We start from the raw sequence: 13,228 nt of genomic DNA on the forward strand, positions 1-13,228 counted from the left end.
GAAAATGGCAGCAAAGCTTAACAATTGTGGAATTGCACTTTTTTTTTTGCAATTTCAACGCACTTGGAAATTCCCCCCCCCATTTTCCAGTTCATTATGTGGTAGAGTGAATAGTGTCATTCAAAAGTACAACTCGCCCCACAAAAAACAAAAACACTGTCCGAATAATTCTGGACCTAACTGTATATGGAAGATTCTCACCTTGAGCCCTTATAGAGCAAAGACAGCAATGAATTAAAAATACAAATACTCTGGACTAGAAAATAACGATTAGTGAGACAAAAGATGCATAGCACAGCATGTAAGTTTATTAAGCATAGATTTGGTTCTGAGATTTACAACCCTCATTTCATACCAATAAATCAATTATTTTACAGCAAATACAAAATAGTATAATGAAAAACAAAATAGGCTCCCTTTATATAAACTAGAACAAGATTCTTAAAATGCAATGAAAAATAGATTGCTATTCAAAGGAAAAGGCATATACATATTGGGAAAATACAAAGAAAAACAAAATAAAACGTACAATCTGCTTCATGTCTGTGAATAAAAAATATAGTTTAAAAACTGACCGGCCGATGTGGAAGTGTTCCACTTTTGGTGTAGATTTTCCAAAATGGAATGTAACAGAATATACATTAGTGATGATTAGTAACTTTATTATCCAAGAAACATGGGTTGAGTAAACAGTAGCTAGTTACCCTGAGACAGAAAACATTTTTATCTAAAAAAAGAAATTTTTATAAAAACTAATATCTTGGGGATTTAAAACTATAAACAAATTTATGGAGACAGAATGTGCAAGACAAGGTCCTCAGCCATTATTGTGGCACTTATTTGTTATAAATATGGTATATTGATTGACTCCATAATCAGAGCCTTAGGGCACCGTCACACATAGCGACTCACCAGCGATCCCGACAACGATATCAACTTGTCAGGATCGCTGGGGAGTCGCTACATGATCACTGGTGAGCTGTCAGACAGACAGCTTCACCAGCGATCAGCACCAACAACGCCCAGCGCGTGGCGTCGCTGTGTACTTAGTTACCAGCGCGTTGATGCAGGGAGCTGGTAACTAAGGTACACATAGGGTTTCTAAGGGACGTGCGTCACTTAGAAACCCGATGTGTACCTTAGTTACCAGCTCCCTGCATCAGCGTGCTGGTAACTAAGGTACACATCCACATCGGGTTTCTAAGCACAGCTCCGTGCTTAGAAAACCTGCATTTACCTTAGTTACCTGCTGATCGCTGGTCTCCCGCCTGTCACACGCAGCGATGCGTGCTGGCCAGCGGGAGACCAGCGACCAAAAAAATGTCCAGGGCTTTCCTACAGCGATCCCGGCAGGGGGGCCGGTCGCTGATCGCTGTCACACACAGCGATCTCGCTGGTGAGATCGCTGTTGCGTCACAAAAATTGTGACTCAGCAGCAATCTCGCCAGCGAGATCGCCATGTGTGACGGGGCCCTTAGAAAAAGGCCAGACAAGGCCCAAATTGTTCACACTGGTCAGATGTGAACAGGCTGATGATTGGGTGTGCTGGAGTCACCCGACGCTCCTGATGCACGAATGCTTCTTCATTAATCTGGAGAGCCTACTCAGCGGCATGCGCCTCCATGCGCTATGCCAGAGATCACACTCCAGTTAGGTACTGGAGTGAGATTTCTGGTGTAGGGAATGCCACAGCTAATCAGGAATTAGACAAGCAGTGCCCCCATCCCACCCTAGCGGTGACCATTTTGTTGCAGCTGGAGTGAAAACATCAAAAGTAGCAAAGTTTAGGCGTATCTCTGTTGGCACCTACATTTTGTGACTTTCCAAAGGTTTTATGCCAGAATTCTACTGTTGAAGCATTGGTGAATCGGGTCCCGAGTATCAGACAACACCCAGGGAGCATCACAGATCAAATTCCTGTGTCATGCTCTGTCCCCCACAGTCCATGAACTAGGCATAACATAGAATCCATTTTGATCAGGGTCTTCCTTTAGTTTAAACCCCTATTCATAATAAATAAGGTCCTCGCCCCTACTTTACTTCAAAGAAATCTTATTAATATAGCAGTAAAGACAGGAATGCTTGGTTTTACCACCATAAAGCCTTGCTATAATCAGCCAAAGGCCAGGTTCACAAACGTATTTCATGGTCTGTGTATGGACAGCAATGCATGGACTGACGCAGGTCTCCTAACCATAACAGCCTCACAGATACATGTGGCTGTAAGTTCGACTTGGAAGATCCGCTGGCAGACCAGGAATTATGATCTGTATACGGACTGTGTCATTTGCTTGTGTGAACCCGAACTTAGGCTGGTTTCACAAACCCCACATTCAAGGTCAGATTACGGACAGCGATCTTCAGACCAACTGTGGGTATCATCTGAATTCATATACCTCTTTGAGCCTTCCAAGTTTAAAACAAGAGTCCCATGGAGGTCTGGTCCTTGTGGTCCACTCACAAACGTGAACGTCAGACATGCGATAGTGGCCTTAATGACCTACAGGATTAGTCAGCTGAACCCAACAATTTCAGTGGGACTGGAAGGTCATCTAGTGTATTTAGGAACCTCCAGTTTCAGCCACTGACTATTATGTTAGGCAAATTACAACACCCAATCCTTTTGTTTTCCTAGGAGTCCAGCGGTGCCCCACTCTGCTTTCCCCATTGCAAATATACACATCCTCCACAGAGCAAAGTGTGAATGTGTAAGGGGAAAGATAGCTGCAGTCCGAACCAGCCAAACGTCTTTTCGCTTACGGAGCTCAATATACTCCACACTGTCGTAAGTTAAATACAATTCTGCCACTACTGGGGGATGCGGCTCAGTATTCTGTACCGTAGATATTTAGGTGCCAAATTTTATTAAATTCTATGACTGAGGGAGATTTAGAGCCCTGTAACAGATAAAAAGACACATCAAAACATTTACCAACACAGAAATATGGACATACAAATAGTATTTTAAAAAGTGGACATTTATTTTATGGTATGATTCTGAAAGTGTTTAAAGGGAAAATGTCACATTGATCATGCAGGTTAATCTGTGGGCTGCGGGACGTGAGCAGATCAATATAATCGGATTGTTCACTATAACTTGTAATTTATTCATTAAAATCACTGCTCAATGAGTAGGCCATCAATGAGGACCTGGTCAGTGATCAACATCCTTAAAATACAAGTGTGCATACAGAGACAGCGGTCACCAAATAGGACCGCTCAAATTGGATAGGAACTTCAATTTCACTACAAGATAAAAAAAAAAAAAATCTATCAACAACCTATGTATGAATCTGCTCAGCTTCTCATGCTCCATAATATGTATTCTGTAATTAACATGTTTAACGTAATAGGCTCCGTTTAAGGAATTTAAGTGACAACAGAATCTGCAAAAATGACAAGACTAGATATAAATGTCCATAATAATTCACAGCTTAAATAAAATAAATCTTAAAAATAAAAATCTAAATCTCTTAAGCAAGAATCTCAGTACACAAGAAGAGGATATGCTGGACCTTATAGGGTTATAATGCAGGTTACATTCACAACTGTTTGACCAAACCAAGCTAACCTAAGAATTACTGCATGGTATAACGAGAACATTAATAAACTGATGTGAACCATTATCAGACACAACCACAACACTACCCCTCTTACTAAGTATAGACCCCTGCAAACAGAGTCCAATGAAAAGGAGCCAGAGAGAAAAATAGGATATCAAAAATGGGCAGAATAAGAAAACCAGTTCCTCTGACCACACTCCAAATATGCAAATGGCACAGCAAGTTACAAGAAAAGTGAAAAACGTTAACGGTCTCGGCAAAAAAAAAAAAAAAGGGGACAATACACTCCAAATATGTATGGCACAAGGAGAAGTATGTAAAGTTGGCTGCCCACTGAGAAAAAAAATAATATTTTACATACATATTACCAGCAGCATAACCAACCTTGTTCAAGTTTGCAAGGATTAAGTAAACGGGTGCAGAACAGAGCGACGCAAAACAGGAGAAAAATCCGACCCCTAAATATGGTTTATACAAAATAACACTATGACAAGAGGTGAATAAATGGTACGACAGAGAGAAGGATAAAGGAAAACAGACACAAGCCACAGATCGGACAGCTCACAGTGCTTTACAGCTAATTCGTGGGATACAAAAGACGTCAAAGCTCTTTTTTGCCCAAGTCAGCCTAGACTGGGCCTCAGCAGTTCAGCCCATTTAGAAGATTAACAAGGCATAAATGATTGTCTGTCCAAGAACACGAACACGTGCCCAGAATGCAGAGAGGCGGGATATATTACACAGTTTGTGAAAATGTCACTACGCCAAAATCACGTGATCATCCTAATGCATATTACACTCATAGACTAGGTAGAAGACGGATCAACATCTACTAACAAATGCACCCAGCCTGGCTGCAAGAGGGAAGATTGAAGAAAATGGTGTTCCTATATAAACTTGTGGAAAAAAATTCAGCCATCCATGTTGCACGCATGTGTTCTGTGTTTCTCACAGCTACAACACGTACCCAATATAGTCTTTTGGGGCTGTTCACATATCCATATTTTTCTTCCACCAACTGTGTCAGTGCAAAGGCATGTTTTGGGTTTTTTTTCCTATAGATGGGTGAAAAGTGGCAATAAAAATTCTATGGCTCCATGAAAAACATAGGCAGCATATGGATGGCATCAATGTACTATCTGCGTTCAACATTGTGACGTATAGGAGAAGCTTCGTCATTTACTCATGTGAAAAATACAGATCCCATTTTTGGTGCATAAATGAAAAACACCAATTCCTGAATGAGGCCTTAAGCGGCGTTCAGATCAGAGTGCAAGTTTCTTTCCATCAGAAGTGCGGGCTTCTAGGTTATTCTACCATCCCGTCAATTAATAGGGTCTTTATAACACAAAACCATCATATCTATCATGAATTCTTAAGTGGAAACCCAGATACCCAACATGATTTCCTTGCCTTAAAAGTGAACCTGACTGACATCCGGCCCTGACGCCGAGCAAGCTGTCAGTCAGTGTTGGGGGCGGAGTAACAATCTATACACAGAACAGTGACTGAAACTGCACAGGTGCCACTGCAGTGACCGGACAGGGAACGCTGCCAGGGGGGTGGATTAAGTTGCGATACCGGGCAGGTTCAAAACGCTTAACCTGCATGCTAACCCCACATCTGCATTTATTTGACAGGTTCACTTTAACAGAGGTATGAGGGTTTGGGAAGAAAAAATTGGTATACACATTGTCTCAATCTAACAACTAAAAGACAACTTCATGACCTACTGAGTGTGAGGACATTTCCTTTAGTGTAGATTAATAGTCTACTTATAGAGATGCATAAAAGGCAAAAAAAACAGCTATGGTTACAACCAAGGGGCCAAATAAAAAGCTATTGCAGAAAAAGATGAAATACATAACTAGGAAAACACAAATTAAAAATAAATCATTATACCCTGTATTTCTTCAAGGGAATGATCAGAAGGTAAAAAACACACCACTCCATACACTGTAACATTAGTCGCACCCATTAACTTCCACACCTTCTGTATGAAACCAGTGTAGCAGATCTACCTAGATATCATGAATACTTAAGGATATGGGTTGGAAAAAGTTTTTTTTTTTTTTTTCTAACCTTACACCACACTGTTTTTCTGGTCTTTTCCTTTGCATAAAAAAATATTTTAATTCAAGACATTAAGACGAGACCTTACCCTGCAAAATCTAGCTTAAAAACAAAACATTGGTGATGCAAAGAGCGCAAAAAAAAAAAAAAAAAACTTAGACCCATGTAATGCAGCTCTTTGCTTTCCCAAACCATTAACAGAATTTTTTTTTTTTTAATAAAAAAGGTCACTTTGTCAGCTGACAGCTCTGTATCCACGATCTAAAATTAACAGTCTTTATCAACCAATTGGAAGGTGTTTCTGCCATGTTAGGTTCCAAAAAGCGTCAAGGATGAATGTTCAATTTAAAACTATCCATTAAGGCAAGCCTCCAACTAAAGATTCATCTTTAGTCCAGTAAGATGCATTTACACAGTGAATTAGAAGGCCCTCCATGTCCCTGTGTCTAAGAACTGTTGGCGGTAGATATTTCCTGATTCATTTTACGAAGGTTGCCTTTGACTTTGAGGAACTCTGGCTTGTTTTCCTGTTCTTCAGTCTTATGCTTTTCCATTTCCATCTGTAAGGAGAATGACAAAATAGGAAATGTTATGATCCTAGTGAGGGCTAATCTACATGTTCAGATAGTGGACTATATCTGCTACTCAGCCAAGATGGAAGGTGTAAGAAAATGAATTGCAGTTTTAAACTTTAATCTATGTGATTATGTACCTGTTTCAGTTAACTTTTCAGTAGAAGCTGTTCTGTGTATGGGAGACAATACTTTTTTGCCATTTTATGCCTTTTAGAACACATTTTTCACCAGTTTTCTATTTTGCAGCACCCCTCTTTGACCTAATGGGTGAAGACTAGTTGATATGATGTCTTCTATGCACAGAAACTGGGATTGGATTGCTGCTCTTCGTGCTTTGTTTAAAGCACATGTGCAGAAAGAGTAGCAGCATGGATGACTTTTTATAGCAGCAATGAGCTATGTAGATGCGAATCCAGCTCTGGGAAAAAATTAAATCACTAACTTTGTCACAGTGTGTCAGTCTTATGTGCCTGTGTCTGGTTTCTCACTCTGCTGGTCACTTCTCTTCTCTCTAATAAGAAGTGTAATATTAGATGGATTTAAAAAGGCACTGTCCACTTTTGGGGATTTGTGGCTAAAAATCATATTTGCAATTGTGTTTCATTAAAAATTTTGCTGCGTTTAGGTTTTACAGGCTCTTTGTTTCCCTGCACATTTAACTTTGATGTGGTCAGTGGTCACAAATCAGTAGAGAGAAGCTCAGAAAAGAGATAAAATACTTACAAACCCCATCTAACTGTCATAATGAGCTGATTGGTGGATTCTCAATCATATCATTCTACAGCAAGTAACAGACAGGGCAGTGCAACACATAGGCTATAGAAGGCACAGGGTGCAAAATCTGTAATAAAACTCAATTGCACAATTATGTTTAGCTAAAAATACAAACATTTAAGTAAAAAAATTCCTGAAAAGGTAGACAACTCATTTAAGCAGTTTGAGAGCATGATAAACTCAGTAGTTGGGGGGGGGGGGGGAGAATAAGTGTCTCATAATGTGGAACAATGCAGATTTCTGTAATAAAATACGTGATATATGTCACTGGTACAACTGATTTAAAAGTCATCATCAATGCATATGCTGGAACTCCATGAATATGGATCACATTGAGCAACCGTATTGTACATTCCCAGGACAAGTAAATATTTCAGGAAAACCTTGAAGGGAATTTCACATTAACAAAGGATGTCATTTATTTTATGCATACATGGTGGTCCAACAGCTAAAATACTACTGCCGCTTACAAAAATGGAGGTCTGATGGCGCCCTTTGTGAATAAGCAGTCCTGCACATGTGAAAACCACCCTGACAGACCAATAAAAGTGAATGGAGTGGTGTCCATGCATGGTCTTATAATAAGTGAAGGTCATAATTCCGGCTTCCATTGAACTTGTAGATAAAGGTGTGGTCCCATAAACTGCAATTAAGTACGAGTTTGCCGAAAGCACTTCTAAATAACATCAAGTTTCTTTACCCCCAGATTACCAAGTTCTGTAAATGCAAGTCTCACCTCTTCTAGTTTCTGATGCCGCTTCTCCAGTTCTAGCTCAAAGTCGGACTTCTTTTGGTCAGCTTCTGCTTTTTGCTGTTTGATAACTTGATCCCTTTTCCTTTTTTCCATCACTTTCTGCAGCTCAGGTTTGTTCTGAGGCGAGAGACCTCTAGAAATAAATATTGCATGAATCAGTACCAAAGTAAATCCAACAAAGATGATGAAATCTTAACATGAAGGACCCGCTGTATTCTGAAGTAGCTGAAGAAAAAAAAAAAATGGAACTCATTAACGATGATCGCTGGACAGATGTTATGATGTGTAGGGCATCTCATTAAATGGGTTATCCAGGCCTCTAATGCTGATGATCCATGCTCCAGATAGGTTGTCAATATCAGATCAGAGGGGTTAAATACCCCAACTAGATGGTTCTAAATATTGAACAACGCTATGCAACATAGCACTGCTCAGCGTATAGAAGCCTCTGCCGATAACTGCACATCAGCTCCTTTGCATGAGAATAGGCCGGAGATAACAGCTACCAAAGCGGGGAGCGTGTTGGAACCCACCAATCTGGTATCAATGAACTATCTTATTGCTAGGTCATCAATACTAAATGCCCAAATAAATGTTTTAAGCCCTGTAATAGATGAAGGCATCTTCTGGCAAGGTCTTGGGTCAAGTAAAAATCAAAGAGAATCCGAGGCGTTCAGCATAAGAAAATGTAAAATATACATTTATTTGTTCCTCGTAAAAAACCCAGAGAGCATCACAAAATGGCTAAAACGCTGCTCACACTTCGAGCAAGCCCACGCTCTGAATCAGTCTATTGGCTACTTTGTAACATATGATTAAGAGCGCAAGCTGCACTTGCAACTTGTGAGCAACACTGTAGCCATTTTGTGATGCTTGTAGCCATTTTGTGATGCTTGTTGGATTTTTAAAGAACAAAAAATGATATTTTATATTTTCCGATATTGGACTTCTTGGATTTTGACTGTTGGTTATCCACCTTAACCCACAGGTGCGTTCTGAGCAAGACAGGGGGAGACTGAGTCAATGCATATTATTAATTGTGCCAAGTGTGATCCTCGGCAGCATGAAGGCCATGGATATGGTTCAGTTCTCAGTCTGACTGTTGCTTTGAATAAAATGACTACAATGCATTGGGATAACATTACAGTAGCTGGATATTATGTTAGACATAACATCACCCATTTTACCCTTTCAGTCTGACTTTAGTAGCATTGCAATAAGACTAGATTTTTTATTGTTTTTCTACATAACACAACCATAAACAATATTTCTTAACCATATCTGAATCATTACCTTTTTTGGTTCAATAGTAATTCTCGGTGAAGATCCTGGTGGTTTCTGGACCCCTTTACAGGATTTACTAACTTATGGGGCTTTATTAGTTCTGGATTATCTGATTCAATGTAGTCCGGTTCAGCCATAATGTTCTTCCCGATCGGATAAGTGTCCCCAAACTCTGAATCCGTCAGACAGTGACCTAGAATAACAACATATGTCCCAAAAATAGGTTATTCTTTAAAACCAAAAGACATTACAGAGGAAATATTACAGTGTTATTATTTAACGGTATGATCCTCGTCTACAGAGCCACTTTCTGTAGGATGGTTATGTCAGATGACGAGTTGAGTCCAACCTTATTTTTTTTTTCATGGATACACCACATAGCCCAGTCTTTAAGCTCCATTTACAGACATCATTAATATAATATAGCCATCAATAAATCTGCACCCTAACCAAATAGAAGGCGATCAATTCTCATAATAAAAAAAAAAAAAAAAAAAAGTATAACAAGTAGACAGTTTAAGTTTAATACAACAGTTTTACATCAGAGTATTACACTCTCAGGCATATGTAGTATACAGCAACGAGCCAGAGATCCACATACAATGAGGATTAGATGTGTTTTAATAAAACTCTGCACCTAAAAAAATATGCCGGTGTGTGCACATACCCCAAGTGTTTTTCTCTAGGACCGCCATATAGTCCCGGTAATCCCCCTTTCATTAAATGGTTTACCAGTGCACTGATGGGCGAATGTTGCAGGAGCCGCTTGGAGCTGAAATATATTATCCCAGCGAGGGTTTACCCGTCTTCTCAGCATACGGCATGCCGGCAAGTACAGTTCTGCTGGTAACTACATACCTGTCTCGTGTGTATACCACAGCAGCACAGGCATTTCTGTAAAATGTGAAGTGCCGCCAAGCTGAAGCACTCTGGAATGTGAGGCTTGCTCTGCTGCTTGGGGCGCTAGTATATAGCAGGACGCTGGTTACTTATTAAACAGCCGAGAACCATGTCACCTTTTAAGGAAAACTACTTCTACCTTGTCAGAGTTATTATTGCACAATCGGAAGAGTCACCGGGTTACCTAGGCAGCTATGACTGCAGGTATCGGAATAACACAGGAGATAAAGGAGCTGGGTATATTGCTGGATTTGAATACATGGATTACCATAGCCAAATAAGTGAGAAAGAAAAACAAATTTAATAACTCTGCATTTTCATCTAGACATGGTTTGGCACAAAGGGAAACTAAAGGAAATATTTTGAGAGCTGCCATGAGACACAATAATGCACAGACTTCTAAAAGGGAACCTGTCAGCAGTTCTGGCCGATATAAGTTACGGCCATCACCTTTCAGGGCTGAAATACAGCATTCTATGATGTATACAAGCCCCTAAACTGACCTGGAAGAGAAGAAAAAGAAGTTTTATTATACTCACCTGTGGGGCGGTCTGGTCCGATGGGCGTCACAGGTCTTGGTCCGGCGCCTCTCATCTTCTTATGATCGCCATCCTCCTTCTTGCTTTGTGTGGATGATGAGTCCTTGCGTCATTCACACAGGCTCCCCGGCATCGAGCTCCTGCGCAGGCGTACTCATCTGCCCTGTGGAGGGCAGAGAAAAGTACTGTAGTGCGGACGTGCCAGAAAAGGTCAAAGAGCCCCGGCACCTGCGCATGGCAGTACTTTGCTCTATATTTTTAAACCTCCTAAAAGGCTGCTACCTTGGATCTAATCCTCATAAACAGGGAGGAATTGGTTGAGGAGGTAAAAGTGCATGGGACCCTAGGAGCTAGCGACCATGCTATTTTGGAATTTTGGATAACTAGAAGAGGAAGACCTGTGAAGACTCAGACTTCAAGGTTAGATTTCAGAAAGGCAAATTTTAAGGGACTCAGAAAGAGAATTGGAGGGATCCAATGGCTGGATATCCTTAAGGATAAAAATGTCCAGGAAAGATGGGAAATCTTGAAAAATGAAATTCTCAAAGCACAATTGTTAACAATTCCGAAAAGAGGGAAGAATAGGAAGCGTTTAAGGAAACCAGGATGCATGAACACAGAACTTAAGCACATGCTAAAAAGGAAGAAAGAAATGTTTAAAAAATGGAAAGAGGGAGGCATATCTAAAGAAGAATATAATGCTGTCTGCAGAACGTGCAGGGCACAAATCAGATTAACTAAACCTGACAATGAATTGAGGCTTGCAAGAGACGTCAAAAGCAATAATAAAGGATTTTGGGGATATGTCAAAAGTAAAAGAAAAGTCAAAGATGCTATAGGATTTTTACAGAATGAAAATGATGAAATGGTAAGACAGGATGTTGAGAAGGCCGAACTTTAAAATTCCTATTTTGCATCTGTTTTCTCTCAGAAAGGAAATGTAACATCAACTGTTCTTCACTGTCCTATTAAGGGAATACAAGAATCCAGGATATCTATAGACAGAAGGATAGTGAGGAAACACTTAGCTAAACTAAATGAATTCAAGTCTCCAGGTCCAGATGTACTGAAGGAGATAGCAGAAGAAATTTTTGAACCCCTCTCCATAATCTTTGAAAATTCTTGGAGAACAGGAGAAGTCCCAGAAGACTGGAGAAGAGCAAATGTTGTTCCTATCTTCAAAAAAGGGGAAGAAGGTGGACCCAGGCAACTATAGGCCGGTGAGTCTGAATTTTATACCAAGAAAGATCTTTGAACAAATTATTAAACAACATGTATGTCAGTACCTGGATAAGAATGAAGTGATTAAACAGAGTCAGCATGGGTTTGTAACTAATAAGTCATGTCAGACTAACTTAATTTCCTTCTATGACAGAATCACTGATTGGGTTGATCAGGGAAATGCTGTAGATATAGTAAATATTGACTTCAGCAAAGCATTTGACAAAGTATCTCACACAATCCTTTTGAAAAAATGACTAAGTATGGAATGGACAAGGCAACTGTTAGGTGGATTCATAACTGGCTTAGTGATCAGACCCAAAGAGTGGTCGTAAATGGCTGCACATCCAGTTGGAAGAATGTCTCAAGTGGGGTACCACAGGGCTCTGTCCTGGGCCCTGTATTGTTCAGCATCTTTATCAACGATTTAGATGAAGGAATTGAGGGTAAACTGATTAAATTTGCTGATGACACAAAGCTAGGAGGGATAGCTAATACTAGAGAAGAGAGAGAGGATTCAGAAAGATAAATAAACTGGAGCAGTGGGCAGCAACTAGCAGAATGGTTTTTAACAGGGAAAAATGCAAAGTACTACATCTGGGCAATAAAAATGAAAAAAAGCATATACAGAATGGGAGGAATAGGGCTAAGCAACAGCTCATGTGAAAAAGACTTGGGTATACTAATAGATCACAGACTGAATGAGTCAACAGTGTGATGCAGCAGCAAAAAAGGCAAATGCAATTCTAGGATGTATTAACAGAAGCATACAGTCTAGATCACATGAAGTCATTATTTCCATCTACTCCTCTTTGGTCAGACCTCATCTGGAATACGGTGTCCAGTTTTGGGCGCCACATTTAAAAAAAAAAAAAAAAAAAAAAAGACATCAACAAACTGGAGCAAGTTCAGAAAAGAGCGACCAGAATGGTGACCGGTCTGCAAACCCTGTCTTATGAGGAAAGGTTGCAGGATTTGGGAATGTTTAGCTTGCAAAAGAGAAGACTGAGAGGAGACTTAATAGCTGTCTACAAATATCTCAAGGGCTGTCACATTGTAGAAGGATCATCTTTATTCTCATTTGCACAAGGAAAGACTAGAAGCAATGGGATGAAACTGAATGGGAGGAGACACAGATTAGATATTAGAAAAAACTTTTTGACAAAGTGATCAATGAGTGGAACAGGCTGCCACGAGAGGTGGTGAGTTCTCCTTCAATGGAAGTCTTCAAACAGAGGCTGGACAGACATTTGTCTGGGATGATTTAGCGAATCCTGCTTTGAGCAGGGGATTGGACTAGATGGCCCAGGAGGTCCCTTCCAACTCTACCATTCTATGATTCTATAATAACATTTTGCAAATGGTGCTGACATAAAGCAGACATGTGGGAAATGTTATTTATTAATGTTTTGCTATGGGATGACTATCTGGGTTAAAGGGATAATCATTCAAAGTTTGAAAATTGCTAATTTTTTTACGTTGTCAAATTTTTTTTTTTTTTTATAAACAAACATAAAACATATAGACCTAAATTTACCATCATCA

The 13,228-nt window shown here is 39.9% G+C and overlaps 1 protein-coding gene across 3 annotated transcripts in view; it reads right to left on the reverse strand.

The window, feature by feature from the left end:
• Positions 1 to 286: 286 nt before the first annotated feature.
• FAM107B (family with sequence similarity 107 member B) overlaps positions 287 to 13,228 on the reverse strand; it is a 211,405-nt gene continuing 198,463 nt past the window's right edge. For 2 of the 3 annotated variants that reach the window (XM_073551280.1, XM_073551282.1), the window contains exons 2-4: positions 9,033 to 9,216; positions 7,722 to 7,872; positions 287 to 6,196 (exon numbers count right to left, since the gene is read on the reverse strand). In XM_073551280.1, coding sequence (XP_073407381.1) covers positions 6,083 to 6,196; positions 7,722 to 7,872; positions 9,033 to 9,160 — 393 coding nt within the window. In that variant the 5' untranslated portion in view covers positions 9,161 to 9,216 and the 3' untranslated portion in view covers positions 287 to 6,082. Of the gene's footprint in view, positions 6,197 to 7,721; positions 7,873 to 9,032; positions 9,217 to 9,881; positions 9,937 to 13,228 lie in introns of those variants that run through there. The other variant, XM_073551281.1, reaches the window with a different exon arrangement.

This window comes from Dendrobates tinctorius, unplaced genomic scaffold (genome assembly GCF_039654945.1).
Source record: "Dendrobates tinctorius isolate UK_male_01 unplaced genomic scaffold, ASM3965494v1 ptg000174l, whole genome shotgun sequence".
NCBI lineage: Eukaryota > Metazoa > Chordata > Amphibia > Anura > Dendrobatidae > Dendrobates > Dendrobates tinctorius.